Source organism: Ambystoma mexicanum, chromosome 4q, assembly GCF_040938575.1.
Source record: "Ambystoma mexicanum isolate Mex_15411 chromosome 4q, UKY_AmexF1_1, whole genome shotgun sequence".
Lineage (NCBI taxonomy): Eukaryota > Metazoa > Chordata > Amphibia > Caudata > Ambystomatidae > Ambystoma > Ambystoma mexicanum.
The window spans coordinates 1,010,065,759-1,010,082,846 of NC_090928.1; the positions used below are offsets into that span (position 1 = coordinate 1,010,065,759).

Sequence of the window (17,088 nt, forward strand, 5' to 3'; positions counted from 1 at the left end):
CCCCAGAACCTCCATTGTGCCAGTCTTAAGGCCTGCCAGGTGCACAGTACAATGATAAAGTAGCATTGTGTTAGCAGTATAGTTAATTTGTTCTTTGACCTTTGTCAGTGAGAAGAAGATAATCTCAGCAGACGCTACGTGATTGAAGTCGCACACCAACCAGCCATGCAGGTTTTCACTGAATATGTTTACGTCATTGTTGAAGATGTGTTTCTTTATAACATTCTGCTTGTACCCTCACTCGGCCTGAACCGCTGCTCAGACAACAGGTAAGCACACACTGACATGTATTTTCTCCCTAGTCACAAACATTGCCCCTCCTCTAAGGCCCCTCCTACTACCTCCTCAACTACCACCAGTTTGTTCAGATGGACTCCTCTAGGCTGCCTATTTTACCCGTCACCTGTGGAGTCCTGCAGGGTTCCATTATGTCACCAGTGATCTTCAATCTATACATGAAGCTGCTGAGAACCCTCCTAGCCACACTCAACATCCACATCCACCAATATGCCGATAACACACAACAATACCTCAATATCGACTCCATCAAGGATATCAACAGGCTCAAAACCTGCCTCCCGCTGATCCAGTCTTGGATATCCAGTGCATTCTTCAAGCAAAAACCCTCCAACACCGAATTCCTACTCCTCACCAACAACACCGAACACCGAGCCATAGAGACCTGGCTTTGAACCATGAAACCTGACAGCTTCACACCCAAGCTCACTTCCTGTGTCAAGTCCCTTGGGTTCCACATCGACAAACATCTCTCTTTCAAGGCAAACTCAGACAACTTGGTATCAGCTCTACCTCCTGCAGAAAGTTGAGCCCGTCCATACAACTTTAGATATACTGTTGAAGCACTGGTCCTATCCCACCTGGAATGGCAAGGCCCTTTTTGAAGGCCTCCTGTCATCTTCCCCTGTGCTCCTGAGAAGTGCCCTGAACCTGGCCAAACACCCCATAAATGGTCTACGCAGATATGACCACATCACCTCAGCCCTCATCAACCTTCACTGGCCCCCACTGTAGCAGAAACCACCTATAAGGCATTGCTCCTCAAGTAACCCAACTAGCTTGCAGAGAAACTCAGCATCTCTGATGGACAGTGCAACATCAGAAGCCAGGACACATGCAAACAGGAAAGGACCAGAAAACAAGTCTTCTCTGCCTATGTCCCAAGGCTATAGAACCTCCTCCCAGTCAGCATTAGACTTGCTCCTATAATTCAGAAAAGAACCCAGTCAGCATTAGAATTGCTCCTATAATTCAGAAAAGACATCAAGACCCACCTCTTCAAGACATCTCTCCTCCTCACCACCCAGGCAATCATGTCGCCCTCACAACACCTGACTCGCCACATGCCTTCCACCCCACTCCTCTTCGCCACCCTGTACAGCTCCTATGTGCCCCTCTGTATCTTACCCCCGGCAGTATATCTGTTCTGTTGTTACCTCTGAAAGGTGCTCTGTTATGCATCTGTACTGTTGTTGTATACCTCTGTAAAGTGCTCCGTTTTGTATATGTATTTTTGTATACCTCTGTAAAGTGATCTGTCACTTCTTGAAGCCAAGTCCACACTAAATACCATAATAAAAACTTTAAATAAAAACACCTGTGGAAATTAGAGGGTTGTTTGATAAGGCACTACTAATGTATATAATATGGAAGTAGAATGGGGTGCCTGGGATCTCCATCTATCAAGCAGCCATGTCTCCAAAGGTTCTTGCCTCAAACAACTCTTATCACCAAGCATATGGTTGTGAGTGGATTCTGTAAAATTCCCCCTTCACTCATCTTCTAATTCACATATCCTTGTAGCACATGCAGTAAAGTGTAGTCTATTTAGGACAGAGATATAGTGCTAGAAATCTAAACACACACACAGTCTAACTACAGTACTGTGAGAAAGTGAAATGGGATCTGTCTGCAAGAAGCCAGTGGTAGACGAGCAAGGGGGGCACTAAGTTGTAAGGACTTTTGAATGTGTTTCTATGACTTCTAATATGTTGTGCTCATGTCTATGCCTTTTTCAAGATTTGCTATGTCATGTTATGATCTGCTAAATGTGTGTTCAGGTTTATCTGCCCATAGAAGCTTCTAACTGATACTCGCCCTAGCTCACTCAAATTCTACATCCCAACCACAATCTGCGTACAGAATAAGCCATGCACACACGGCAACCTAACATCCCTCCAAACAGACATCAAACAACAGAACATTGAACCTCTACAACCAACTTCCATACTACACACTGGGCCACTGCAATTTAGCTACACAGGCAAACAAGACTCCCCTTCGGACATAAATGCCTCTCCTATGTTTTCGACACACAACACCTCAAAACTGACCTGCATACAGAAATCAGGGTACTTCCGGCCTGCATACATCAAACGTATCTTGCAGTTTCCCCCTTACCACTAACCTCACTCACCCCCTTTCTCTAAGAGCAGCCAGAGTGCACATAGACAATAAAAATGGCTTCAGAGCAGGGCATAAAACCCAATAAGAAACCATAGCATACCATTATTAATAGCCGTGATTTGCAACCCATCTTTATTTTATTTAATGTCTTGCTTTGAAAAAAAAGAGTTAACTTGCTTTGAAAAGAAAGAGTTAACTTGGAAAGGGACCTATCATAGTACACTCACATTTATTCACAGCAAATCATGTGAATTTCCCCTAAAAATCTGTATAATCCATTTTACTATCCAAACCTCAAATATTACATTAAATACATTTTAAATTGGCAGCGCTTTACGCCGTGCCATCATTATTTGGTGAGCTAACATTTGAATGTGCTGTAGATAGAAATGAGGGACAGATCATAACACTGCTTACCTCCCACTGATGGTAATTTCATTGACTCCATAGTACTTGTGCCTGAAGTTGACAGTAGGTTCTGTTGTATGGTACTGACCAATCAGCCTAATCCGTACATGAGTTGCTTTTACAAACTCTTGGAGCTCTGGAGTATTGTAAAAGTTATTGTAGCATGGACGGTGATTTGGTTCCGGAGTAAGAATGCTCAAAGTCACGTTTCCCTGAGAATATGGGACAAACCTGTCAAAAAATAAAAATAGATAAAAAGATATTATGATAAATTGTCTGGACAAATGAAATACTGTTTCTTGACAAATCTGAAGTGAAATTGCATTGTGTTAACGATTTCAATAAGGCGATACACCCTGGTAATTTAGTTCCCCATCAAATTGAAGCAACTGGTACCTTGCAAGGCGGTATTTCAGTGGATCGGATTCCCTGACCCTCCCCTCATAGGAGTCTTCCTTGTCAGAGAGATCAGCCCTAACATTGGGGTATCTGTACAGGGATGCCCGTCCATCATTTTCTGGGGGGCGCTGATCTGTCAGTCCCATCTTATCAAATCTATTGATTTCTGCCAGCCCCAAAGCTCCCGGCTCATGTTAGCCAGCAGACATGAAGTGTTCATGGCTCCGAAAGGAGTTGGAGTCCCTGAGTACAGAGGTCCTTATGTTATAATCAGGGGTTACCCTGTCCCTTTCTACCTGTTCAGGGTCTCTTCAGTTAGGATGTAGTCTAGCACTTACTTTCTCCAACCTTGCTGTCTTTTCTTTTTCAACCCCTATTTCTTGGTAATAAGCAAAGTTCTGAGCCTTTTGTTCATCTATCAAGGCCTTACTGGTCTCAATGATCCGCTTTTGCACTGCCACTTGCTGGTGGAGCCCATCATTCTTTTCACAGAGAGCCTCATTGTCTCTCTGTGCTTCCTGCATGGTCTGCGAATACTGGGACAATTTCTACTGCAGGAGACTCACCTCCTGAGTTTTAGCATCTTTGGTCTGGGTGTTCTCTTCCAGAGCATCCTCCACCCATCTGGCGTGCCCCAGTAGCTTCCTATACTCTGTCTTTAATTCATTGAGCTCCTCGAGGGCCAACTTTCTACCCTCTAACTCGGTTTTTAATTGGTTTACTTCCTGGCCTAAGTCGTCTCTCTCCTGACTTAGGGTGCCCCTCTGTTCAGCCAGGTCGTCCTTTTGTTTTTTGATGGCATTGGATTTCTGGCGCTCCTCATCAAATTCTGTTTGAGAGTGTAGTTCGCTCATAATTAGTTGGTTATTTTCCTCTTCCAATTTCTTTATCTGATCTTGTAGAGTAACTATCTGCTCTTCGCAGACCCTATTATATTGTATCTGTTGATTTAACTTCTGGTGACTCTGTTGCAGAGAGTCAACCTTTTCCCTACACTCCTCTTTCAATGCCTCTACTTGGGTCTCTTGATCTGCATTATCCTGCTGTTGGCGACCCAACTCCTCTTTTGATTTTGTGACATAATCTCTAGATTCTGCCTCCAATTATTGGCTCTTCTGAAGCCTTTGTTCTGCTGAGTCTAGATCATTCTGGATTTTTTCTAATAATTTAATTTGATTCTGTGCCAGAACTGTGTTTTCAGCATGTTTTTCCTGTATCACTCCTAGGTGGAGGTATAGGTAGGCCACAGTGCTGGAAATTTTGCTTTGCTCCTCTTTAACTTTTGGGGCCATGTATAATTCACTAGGAGCTTGATGTAATAGGCCATTGTCCTGCCATGTATCCATGTTCATAGCAGTGACCTGTTGTGTGATTTCCTGTGGCCATACTGATTTCTACTGGAACAGCTATTTTGGTGATGTTCTTTCTTTATTAATTATTTCGGGGTTGATTTAATTTTACTTTTACAGACAAGCCTGGTTGTGGTATTTGTTTTGGGAGGTGCTTGTACAGTGTAGCACAGTATTCCAACCACACAAAGTATTACTACCTTGCAGGTTAGTCTGCTATGTTAGACTGTCACGGGTGGTAACCAAATTCAATCCCTGATGAGCCCCTAAATTTGTTAAGGATTTCAATCAAGCGATACACCCTGGTCTCAGCCTAGTATGCAGCGCACGACTGAAATGCTAATTTTATTATATACATATATATATATATATAGGTTCAATATTTGAGAGATACACCACTCATATCACACCCCCTTTTCAAATACCCTGGGTCACAATGGACCAGGGAGCAGACTGGTAGGTAAAGGTAATATATATTTATTTAGAAAATTCAAGAAAATCACACACTTTTTAATATGGGGCAGCAATCACCAATGGGTGATTAGAACAATATGAATGGGGTGTAGCTATGGATCCCAGGTATAATATGAAAGTGAAATGATGTCTCTAGCTGTTAAATTGAGTGAGTTATGCCAAATAGAATGAGGTGTGTTTTTGGAAAAATAAAGGCTCGAAAAAGGAAAAGAAATCAATTTTGACAAGGACAGTTTTACCTTACGCTAGGGCATTCAGGCTAGGCTACCAGCTTGAGACACAGTAAGCTTTGGAGTTGATCCGCACAATCAACCCTAACATCTTCACACCCGCCCTGGTGGAACCAGTCCGATCACCCGAGGGAGGACTAAGGGCTTAGGATTTCACAAGACAAAATTATTAAACATATTGGCGCTAGCACAAGGAATCAAAGGCAGGGTTTATAGAATGATTGCGACAATATTACAGTTATCAGGATAAGGGTTGGATGACTTAGAGATTGGGATAGAACAAAGCAAGGCAAGGTTTACTATGTTTCTATGGTTCCTATTGATACTCACAGTCCACTTTTAGTATGGATTTTGGATAGTCAGCGGCTCTGGTTGCCACACGGGTCTGGTCTAATACAGGGCAGCCGGACAAACTCAGCGGGACAGAGTCAGTTTGGCAGGGACTTGATGCCAAAGGATAGTTCTTCTGGATGGCAGTTCTGGTTACTGGCTCCTATAGGGCACCAGGATAGTAGGATAGCAGTGAATGGCAGCAAGCCAGGTAAATTCAGGATGCTTCCCCAAAACACCACAGCGCTTCCCTTGGTTTTGGTTTTTTTTTAGAATTGAGGCTTAGCTGAAGCTGGATAGTAATTGCTTGGCAGTGTGGTTGGGAACTGGAGTTTAGATGGATAGATGCAAGATGAAGACAGGAACAGATAGGAACAGAACACTGGTGTAGGAATAAGGAATCAGTGTGTCTCTGTGTGTTGTCAGGGGCTCTTACTTATAATGCCAGGGGACATCATCACAGTATATGACAGGGGCAGGCTTTGCTACACACACCCGTAACAATAGGATTGGGCAAAGGTAGTAATCTCTGCCTTGCTCTCTGTTGGTTGGATTTCTAAGGGGATGATGTCAGGTTTATGAAGTGAGGTTTACAATGTCCCAACACTCCCACATTTATTTTACTTAAAATCCGATTTTGCCAAAAACATGCATTTCTTTACTTGTAATCTCTTGGCAAATTATACCCACAGGTTACATATGAAGTGCAGCACAGATTAATCCAAACCTCCAGTCTGTGCGACCTTGTTTCGTCTTTCTGACACATTTTGGTAATTTTACACATTAAAGATTTGGCCCACAATTCCCCAATTCTATACACAGATATGAATTGTCCCCAGGGATGTATGTACAAAATTTGACATTTGCAACGTGGATGCATTTCTGGTAATATAACATATATCACTGTAACTGTCCAGAGTGTGCCACAGCATTCTACCAAGTTTTTAAACACAGCCCACAATTCCACTTTTACGCTGGGAAAATTCCACATTTTTACCAATTTTGACAGCTGAGAAATAAGTATTTTTAAAGTTCTTTATATAATAGTCTTAAAACAAATGGGAGTCATTGTCATTTTTTTCTTCCCAGCTAACACCATCTGGCAGTTTCTTCCATGCAGAATGGGGGGCCTCTCTCTTAATTGAAAGTTTTATTGCCATTGACACTTGACAGGTGAGTGTCCCAGGAATGCTATTGTCCCAGCCTGGAGCAAAGACGAATGTCTGATGAGCATGTGAAGATTGTTAGTCTTATCCCATTCAAAGTTTTTCAAGCTGGTACATCACAACTAATTGTCCTGGATTTAGGGTGTATCTCCCTTCCTAGGAGGAGTTTCATAGCTGGCAACTTGAATTACAGGTTTCTGAGAGCTTGCAACTCCAGCCTATGAGTTTTAAACTGTTTAATTTCTTACTTTGTCTTGAATTAAACTAATCTATAACAGAAGATATCCTATGTGTGCACTGTCACCACTAAAATAACTTTACATTGCTAAGTAAGCAGGCTTTCATTAACAATTGCGTTTGAAACAGGTATTATTTTTTTCTCTTCAGTCAGCAAAGCCCATTTTTCCACATGTGTCAAGAACTGCTATAAGTTCTTTCTTTAATTCAGTTTGCAGCTTTTCAGATTGCCACTGTCATGACAGCTGTAGTCATTTTCCTTGCAGCAGGACTCTTATCTAAAGTATAGATACAATTCTCCTTGACCTGGCTCAGAGGGTAAAAAGTCTCTTTGAACTGCTGCACCTGGATACATTTTGTCAAGAAATAAATGCGTGTTTCCCGTGTGAGTGAAAATGAAGTTGCTTTTGATTTCTCTGAGAGTTGGTTTTAACTGGCCCTTTTTACTTACAGTGGTTTCAGAATGACAGATGCAATTGGCATCAAAGCAGCATTTTGAAAGGGAGAAAACAGTTTCATTTTGAAGGGGATTTTGGCTTTTGCAGAAATGGCAGGCTTTCCTTTTCACTTGATTCTTTATATGTTTCAGAACACACAGGCATATTTTTCAGTGTTTCCCCTTGTACCATTTTGCCCGAAGTGTGTGAGGCAAAATAGTGCAGCCATTTTCTGTTGCTGCCAAAAGCAGTTTTGAGGTCCTGGTGCGCACAGGAGCCAGCACAGCCAGGTTAGTCTTTCTTGCGCAAAGGCAGCTCAGTGATGTAAGGCAATGCCGTTGAGTGGGTCCATATATCCCACAATTGAACTTCAACAGAACCAATGGAGGTTCTTGCCTTATTTAGAACCAAGCCTTCAAATTAAGATAAGAAGAATATGCCTTCCTGTTCTATGATAGTGTTATTTTGTCTACAAAAAGGACCCGTCCCTCGAAGTATGATGAGCCATTTGCCATCCATTTGTGCTTTTGTAAAAGCATAGGGGCCTTGTGGAGGCTTGCAATCCATGTCCACTGAAGGTCCCGATACCCATTTGGGATTCAACACTGTTATCCCTGCAGTTGTCCCGTAGTGGTTGCAAATAACTCATTAAGGCCGTAGCAGTGTCTAAGGCAGTGTAACTGATGAAGACATGAAGACAGCATGATGTAAATGACAATCAAAGGCATCAGTACTTCTTCATGTAGATGACCAATGTCAACATACTTATGACCATACTAAATTCGTATTTTTAACTTTAATTAAAGTGCAAGGATTGTTTTAAGTAAACCTTTTACACTATAAATACGAACAATCATATGTCACAATTATTAAACGATTCCATTGGAAAATAAATAATCACAAATATGAATACAGGCTTAACAAATAGAATTCTCGATTAAAATTAAATATCACAATTACAATTGTAAAAGTTGGCTTCCCAAAGATACCCTGTATCCATGTAGTAACTTTAAACAAAAATGCTGCCTCTTTAATATGTCCACATTTCCAACATATCTACCATGATATTTTTCTTGAAGTTCATTTATCTTGTTACGGTGTGTTAACTATGTTTCTAGTTCACCTCATGCATTATTCAATCCATAATGTCAATCCTCTTTTTTCATGTTAATTATGGGTCTGACCCAATTACAGTGGTGCTAGCAGGTTTACTCTCAGCAGCATAAATAAAATATATATTTTGTTTGTATCAGGAAAAAAAGAAACATAAGTCTGATTGATTAAATATAGAGTGTAAAGTAAATTTTCTCTGGCCAACTATTTTCTAGTTAAGTGCAAGTTCATACCCCAATACCACAAAGCTGATGTTCACTAAAAATACCTTATTATGAAGGCCTGTGGAAGAATCCAGTTGGGATCCCATTCAATACATTTTCTTTTTTTAAATTCAAACCCAAACTTTGCCACGTTGATTTTAAATTGGACAGCAAACTAGTTATAAGCATTTATAGGCTTGTTCAGCTTCTTTAAAGAATTCAATTCAGTTTTTTTTTTGGGCTTCTTTTAGGGCTTGTTCATCGTAAATAATTGAACGCATGCGCACAGTGCTAAGATACTGCTAGGGTTGGACACTTTTCAAAGTGTTTGGTTACTGTATTCTACACCACAATGCGCACACTGTGGAAATAGAACACAAGGTTGAGGCAGAAACATAATTACACATGCAAACAACGTGCCCACGTACATGCCCACAAAACTGAGTACGAAAGCATACCAACATTTCACATCTACATCCACAGGTCTGTGTGAGGAGGCATGTAAAATCAACAAGTAGTAAAACATATTTTTAAAGATAGCTCCTTTTTGACATGCCTGTGCATCCAGCTGGAGAAAGTATAGTCTGATTGGATTAGTGCAGGCACTGCCCTGCTCTTAGACACTCGAGCACTACTATCCTGTGTAAACGTTTAGCTTTGGGGGACCACTTAATTGTCTTAATCTTTGGACAGAGAAAGAGGTATGTCTGTTCAAAGGCATAGATGGAAAGGTATATTCATGGCAATCCGCGCATAGAAACCAGATAAAGGACCAGGGACGTCATTTCACCAAAATGCCAGTGGTAGCGGAAGTGACATCACATGACCCTTGACCTCTGATGACATCACAGGAAGTGATGTCATTTGACACCACCCCGAAGTGACATCACAGGAAGCAATGGATCGCGACCGTTTATCCCTTGACAAAACAGGAAGTGGCATCACATAGCATTGTTTCTAAGTTCACTATGACAAATATGGTTACAATATCACTGTAACGTGATATACATTTCATACAAGAATGGATCACCATATGCACCAGCAGAAAAAAAAAATGCTATAACTGCAACTTGCGAAAAGCAAAATACATAGGCCCTCATTACGACCCTGGCGGAAATCGAAAAACGATGGCGGAAATGCAATACCGCCATCGAATAGCGCTCGGTGCGACTATGACCCGTCACCGCAAAGTACGATGCCATTAGCGACACCGTAGTGAACGCCAACGCTAACTGCACCAAGTACGCGCACGCGCGCCATGCCAAACCGTAAATACCACCATGGCGCAACGGTACGCGAATTCCGACCCTAGCGGACATGTACCTAACGCCATCAAGCACGGCGGAAAGTACCATTCCGCCATGGCGAGAAGTACGGCATCGCGAATCAACCGTAAACGGCCCCACTGAGTGCCTGTACACCGCTCCCTGCCCACAAAGTACAACTCCCCGTAGGTGCAATGAAGCCACAATGCAACCAGTGAAATGTACAAGTCACCCATGCATGCCAACGAACAAAAGAATCACAAGAGGGGCCAATGGGAGCTGCAGGGCACAGATGGCACGAATACAGAAGCCATCCCAATGGACATGACCACAGTCCCCCACCAAGAAACGCACGCAAACACAGGCACCTGTGACCAGCAATATTCCGAAAATCACATCATTCCACCAGTCCACCTGGCTGACCGGCATCTGTTACACAAAACCCAATCCCCCGCCCCTGAGCATGACAACATTCAAACAGTCATATTGGCAGCCCCCATCCCTGACCTCACTGGGCTTCGTAGGCAAACACGCCCAGCACAGTACCACGCAACTAAACTCCGAAGCTGGAACCCAATGCAGATCCCCTCACAATACATCGCTCCCCAAATAGGAATATGCCACATCACTTGCAAAGAAGAACGCTACACGGCCCATATCAGAATAGAAATTTAATGCACAACAAATTCACCAAGCCCATACAGCCATTAGGCCATGAACTCCAAAACACATTTCACCATTGTGGGCTGCATCCGCAAGAAATGACCAGCTACTACTTGTGTGACGCCCTGTTCCATCATGGTACACAGAGCCACATTCACGTACGAAAAGGCAACATGGAAGCGCACAGAACCGCAGGGCCGTCCCAATGGGGAGGCACTAGTCCAGCTGAAAGGCCGAAATGTTGCTCCGAGCCACTAGTACTGCGTAAGGGCATGTGGCCCATTGGCGATCGTCCCATAAGATCGTAATGCTGCTCCACTGATTAACACGAAGCAGCAGGTGTCGGGAGTAAAAGCCTTCTGCAGGAGTGGCATACAGATGGCAGTGGCAAAAGGGGAGGAGATACCTGTCAACCAAAAGAAAAGAAAAAGAACAGAATGGCCATCAGAACTACATTCGAACAACTCACTTCAATGATCACACTAAATCCACAGCCATATGCATGCTAGCCCACTCCAAAGGATCATCACCACCCCAAAACCACTTACAACTCATAACTATCTATATCGAGGTGTAAACACCATCACAAACGAGTGTACCTGTGCATGCGTCTGTGAAAACAGAATCCATCAGATGGGAATGTTAACGTGCATGGACACAAGTGTCTGAAGGCGCGTCGAGACAGGGAGGGCTCAACAAGGCCAGATAGACGATGGTCCCACTATGGCAGCCCTGCATCACATAGCGCAGGGGAGGCGGACAGATTCCAAGAAGCCCTGTACATGGCAAACTCTGTATCAAATCATCTGCCCATGCATCCATTCATCATTCCCTCATCCCGGTATAAAAACGCCTGAATATTTACTCACATAACATTAGAAATATCCATTGAGTCTGTGCGTTATGCAGCCTGCAAAATCCACAGTGCCCCAGCCCGGAATTCCAGTGTTGTGAAGCAACATGTATTTGGGAACGTCCGGCCTCATCGCCCACGTCGCTATTGCGCATCCCAAACTATTCATATCAATCATTGCATCCTCGCCATGGCCCCTGTCTCAAGGACATTGAACAATAGAACGTTATATTTGCAGTCAGACCTGTGGGCATCTCCTCGCCGCTAGCTGAAAACCGAAAGCGCCGCCCTTCGAATTCCTCATTTGCAACATCACGTCGAAAAGGCATCTGTGGCCGTTTGAAATCACAAATTAATCCATCTAGTGCGGCTGTGTGTGAAAATGGCAACTGCCTTCACCCACAAATGGGACGCCCCGCCCGTCGGTGCAACTCGGTACAGTGATGCATGAGGGCCCACCGTTACTCGAGTACTACGTTCCACTGACCCTTCACAAGTCTGTTCGCGACTGCAAAGATTGTATGTGAAACAATGGGACCATAGCCGAATGTACATATCAACCAATGTTACACGGCCATCGGGTACAAATACATGATTGCAATAGCAAGATGCCATTACTCGAATTGCAGCGGTGTGTGCGGGACGTGCTCGGCCAAAGGGGAGAGCAGCTTGCACAGGTGGAATGAATCACCACAGGTGGAGGCCATACAGCCTGAAAACACATAAATTGCACACCCAGTCTCCTCCCACAACCACACCCACTCCGAAATGCTACCGGCAGGACTCGCGATGTTGGCCCTGGGGGACCTGATAGCACTGCAAGTACTCCAACTCCAAGAAGAAGACGAACACCAACTACAACCGGCCGCACGGAGGAGACGCAGGAGGAGGAGGAGGGCAAGGCAGGGCCAGCAAGGGCCGCCAGCACAGCCACTACCACCACGCAGGCAGCCCGCAATCCCACGCCTCCGAGCACATCCGTTCAACCTCACTGATGAGCAGATCCACACCCTCTACCGTTTGGACCGGGACACCATAGCCGCCATTGTGGACATGACACAGGCTGACCTTGTCAGCATGATAGATAGCCCAACCGCCATCCCACCCCTACTGAAGGTGGTGTCTGTACTCCACTTCCTGGCCACAGGCACCTACCAGCACACAGTCGGACAGTTGCATGGCATTTCTCAGCCACTGTTCTCACGGACACTATTGCAAGTGCTCGATGCCCTCCTGCAGCACGCAGACGACTACATCTCTCTACCACGCTCGGAGCAGGAAATTACCAACACAAAAGTGGGATTCCATGCACTTGCCGGCATACCGGGTTGCATTGGTGCCATCGACTGCACCCATGTGGAATTGGTCGTCCCACATGCCATGGAGGCCCAGTACCGCAACCGAAAACAATTCCATTCCCTGAATGTACAAATGGTGTGTGACTCCAACAGGATCATTACACATTGTTGTGCCCGATTCCCTGGATCAACCCATGATTCTATGGTCTTGAGGAACTCTACAATACCACGCTACATGGAGCGACACGCAGGGAACAGATCCTGGCTACTCGGTGAGTCTCATTTCATGCATGATGATGTGGGGTATGTGATTCGGCAATGACCTGGCAGGAAGGGGGGGGGGGGTGCGTACGTAGCAATGGCATTCCACATCATACGTTTATCGTCCACATACAGGTGATGCTGGATATCCACTGAAGAGATGGCTCCTCACACCAGTCCGGAACCCACGGGACCAGCATGAGGAGGACTACAACCATGCCCACTCACGTACCCGTGTAGTCATTGAACAGGCATTCGGCCTACTGAAGACTCGTTTCCGCTGCCTCAGCAGGTCTGGCGGGGCACTCCTGTACCGCCATGAGAAGGTTGCAAAGATGGTCATGGCATGTGTCATGCTCCACAACATGTGCGTACGTAGAAATGTGCCCATGCCCCCTGACGCAGAACTGCAAGCACCTGAAGATGGTCATGATGAGGGTGGGGATGTGGCAGCACCTCAAGGAGTCTGCGAGGCACCGGAGGGCCGTGACATTCGTCAGCATCTCATTGATGCATGCTTCTAGCATTCACGCCTGGTGGCTGATACATGGACACGGTACTCGTGGCACTGTGTGTGTCTGGTACATGCACAATATGGACTGTACGCCTATGATGGCCTAGTACACAAAGATCATTGTCCACACATCTCATTGGTTGATCGTGCATTGTTTATGGCATATGTGATATCATGTTGAACACCCTATCGACCCGCCACCCAAGTGAGCCCAAAACACCCCCTCCACCCTCCTACCTCCCCCCCGAACACCAGTGTCCAAAGATGCTCATCGTCAGTGGGCAGTCGCTATTGCAAGCCCCCTCTGCGGGTATCAGGGGCACCCCTGCCTGTGGAGCGCAGGTTCCTCCCAGATCTACGTTGGGGGCTGCCCTGGACGGAACTTGCAACGGATGATGTCTCTGCCTGCTCACGTCCATGCATGTCCCTAAGGGTTTGTGAGAGCTCAGTGAGCACACGGCGCACTGCGGCAAGTTCGGCACATACGTCTTTGGACGTCGCATGCAGTTCCCCCCTCAGGCTCTCGGTGCTTCTCTCCATTTGGACTCTCAGGCTCTCGGTGCTACTCTCCATTTGGACTCTCAGGCTCTCGGTGCTACTCTCCATTTGTACTCTCAGGCTCTCGGTGCTACTCTCCATTTGTGCCCTTAGTGTCTCTGTACTTCTCTCCATTTCTGCCCTAAGTGTCTCAGTTGATGTTTCTATGTCTGCCTTAGTGCCCCCACATTCATCGGCATGGTCCTTGAGGAGCGTGGCCAGTTGCTGCTGTTGCACGATTAACTGGTCGAGGGACTGTTGCCTCTGCTGGGCCATGGCCATTTGCGGTGGTGTCACAGAGGGGCTGGTGACCTCATGTTGCCTTGCCACAGGGCTTGTGGGGGATGGCCAGTCGTCGTCTTGTGGGTGCCCCTGCGTGGTATCCTCATGGTGTACGGGATGGGACAGACAGGGGGATTGGGACAGGTCATGGATGGATCTGACTTCGACATCCCCGTTTTCTGTGTCGGAGCATGCTGCCATCAATGGGGTGTCACCTATGGTGCTGCTGCCACCAGAGGCAGTGCCTTCTGTGGCATCCATTGGGGGGACCTGTGGTGGTGGTGTTGTGGGCATGCTGGCTGCTGGGGTGCCTGTTGATGTTCCCTCCTCTGTGCTGCCACCTGATTTGTGCTGCTGCCGTGTCTTGATCCATGCAGCTGAGGTGGAGGGTCTTTGGCCGTTGGTCTTGGCCCTCTTTGCAGGTGTGCTGGTAGGGGTGTCCTGATGCTCGTCGTTTGGATCGGACCCTGTGGTGGAGTAAAGGAGGGCGAGGGTTATTAATGGGTCTGTGGGAATTGGAATGGCATTGTATCACATGCATTGGGGTGGTACCTGAGGGTGATTTGGGTCGGGGCCTTGGAGGTGCATTCATTTGTGTGTGGAGTGAGGGTGCAGTTGTTTGGCAGCCTGCAGTTAGGGTGTGCCTGCTGCACGTGTAGTGGGTGTTTTAGGGGTTTTTAATTATTTATGTATTTATTGTGAGTTTTAAAGTGCGCTATCAGGCCAATTTGTGTGGACGTTCTCCTGGACATGTGTTTCTGTTGCACTATGGGGACACATGGTACTTCACATGATTGGAAATTGTGGATTTAGCATTGTTTTATTTGGGCCACCTACCTGATTCTTCGGATGTCTGCACTCCTTTCTCCATCCCTCCGACTCCCTCTATGCTCTCCATTCCAATGGTGGAGGCACAGATTTCTTCCCAGGGGGTCAACTTGATGGGTGATTCCGATCCTCCCCCGGTGGCTGTGGCAATGTTGCGGTTGGCAGAAAGTATGCTACTGACGCGTATCCGCAGGTCGTCCCATCGCTTTCTGCATTGCTGTGGGTTGCGGGGTGCGGTCCCCACCGCACTTACACGCTGTGCCACCAGGGCCCATATGGCCTTCTTGTTCGCAAGTGCCGTCCTGGTCATTTGCGTCGAGAAGACGACGGCAGCATTCTCCTGGAGGGTCTCTGTTAGCACGGTGAGTTCCTCACGGGAGAAGTGGACCTGCCGCTTGCGGTCGCACGCTTTCTTCGCTACTTTTCCCATTTTTCTTGGTTTCGCTAGGGTGGATGACGGGTTGGGGTGTGTCTCGGGGTAGTGTTTTTAGTGGTTGTGTGGATTTTGTGGTTTTATAGGTGTACGGCGGGATGTTTCCCGTTCCGGGCCCATGTTTTTACTTCCGTTTCCGTATATTTACGGTCACCGTACTTTCCGGTTGGCGCTCACTGCGGTGTCCGCTAAGATGGGTGGCGGTATTGCACCTAGGGCGCCGTACGGCGGCGGTGTGGGCCGTTTTGGGGTCATTTCCGCCATCGCGGACTTTGCACTTCCGCCATGCCGTGGTGCTCGTGCCCGATGGGTCGGAATGGGCCGCACTTTGCTCCTTCGTGCAATGGCGGAAACGCTATTTACGCTGTGGCGGTCCGGTCAGTCACTTTCCGCCAGGGTCGTAATGAGGGCCATAGTCCGAAATGGATGCTTATTCTACTCTAAATGCTTTTTGGAGGAATTTGACTGAATTGTGAATTTGAGGTGTTTAAGAACAGACTAAATCAGTGACTCGCCCCCTGAAGTGTGCCTGAAATAAACTTTTAATGAGTCTAGCAATTATTGTACAGGATTCCAGAAAGACAAATTATGTGTTATTCCTATTCTTTTATTCTTTCTTATTTAGGATCACTGCTCAAAGTGTTACACTTGTGGAACAATGTGTTTTTTTTTAAGAAGCCTGAACAAGAAAGGCAGCCACTTCAGAAACAAAGAGCCACATGGCATTGGCCACAGTCTGGAGCTTCAATATGTTAAAACAAAAAATGTTTTTTTTTTAGGGGTTGCAAGGGAGACCTCACGGGTAGCAAGGGAGACCTCCAGGGTAGCAAGAGGACATCTGGGGCCGCAATTGCGACCCCTGGCGACCCCTGAATGACGTCCCTACAAGGACGGGGGAATTCAACATGCTTTTGACGTCAATGATGTGCAATGTACAAGCCAAAGCCATGTTGCGGTTATGAACACCAAGTGCCTTGTAAGACCACATCTCTACTAAGCGTGAAGTAATAAGGGGCAGGGGGGGTCGCAACCGCCTAGTAAGAAGGAGTTTGTCAGTTCTTAGGTGTTAACTGAAACATGGTTAAATACATTATAATACTGTTGTATCAGTGTTACTAGGAGCCATTATATGAATCAATGCAGGTTACCAAATGTATACCCGCTACCAGAACAATGCCGCCAGAACCGAGTGTCGGAAACAGTAACAGCCTTTTCCAGTATCCTGGCGAGTTTACCGCCAGTATACCGACAAGGTAGGAATGAGGCTGTCATGTGGATCTATCGCCTCACTAGTCGCTAGTGCACAGCCATCATTGTGCTCTCGGGAGGACACAGGAGAAACAATGGAATTATTAGATGTAAAATGTAGGACTAAAACGGCATG

General features: G+C 45.9%; 1 protein-coding gene across 1 annotated transcript in view; it reads right to left on the reverse strand.

Moving 5' to 3' along the window:
* The window catches only part of USH2A (usherin), a 4,817,015-nt gene that overhangs the window by 4,514,406 nt on the left and 285,521 nt on the right, over positions 1-17,088 (reverse strand). Inside the window, exon 8 of the mRNA XM_069608572.1 lies at positions 2,842-3,063. Within this exon, the coding sequence (XP_069464673.1) occupies positions 2,842-3,063 (222 nt within the window). The remainder of the gene's footprint in view (positions 1-2,841; positions 3,064-17,088) is intronic.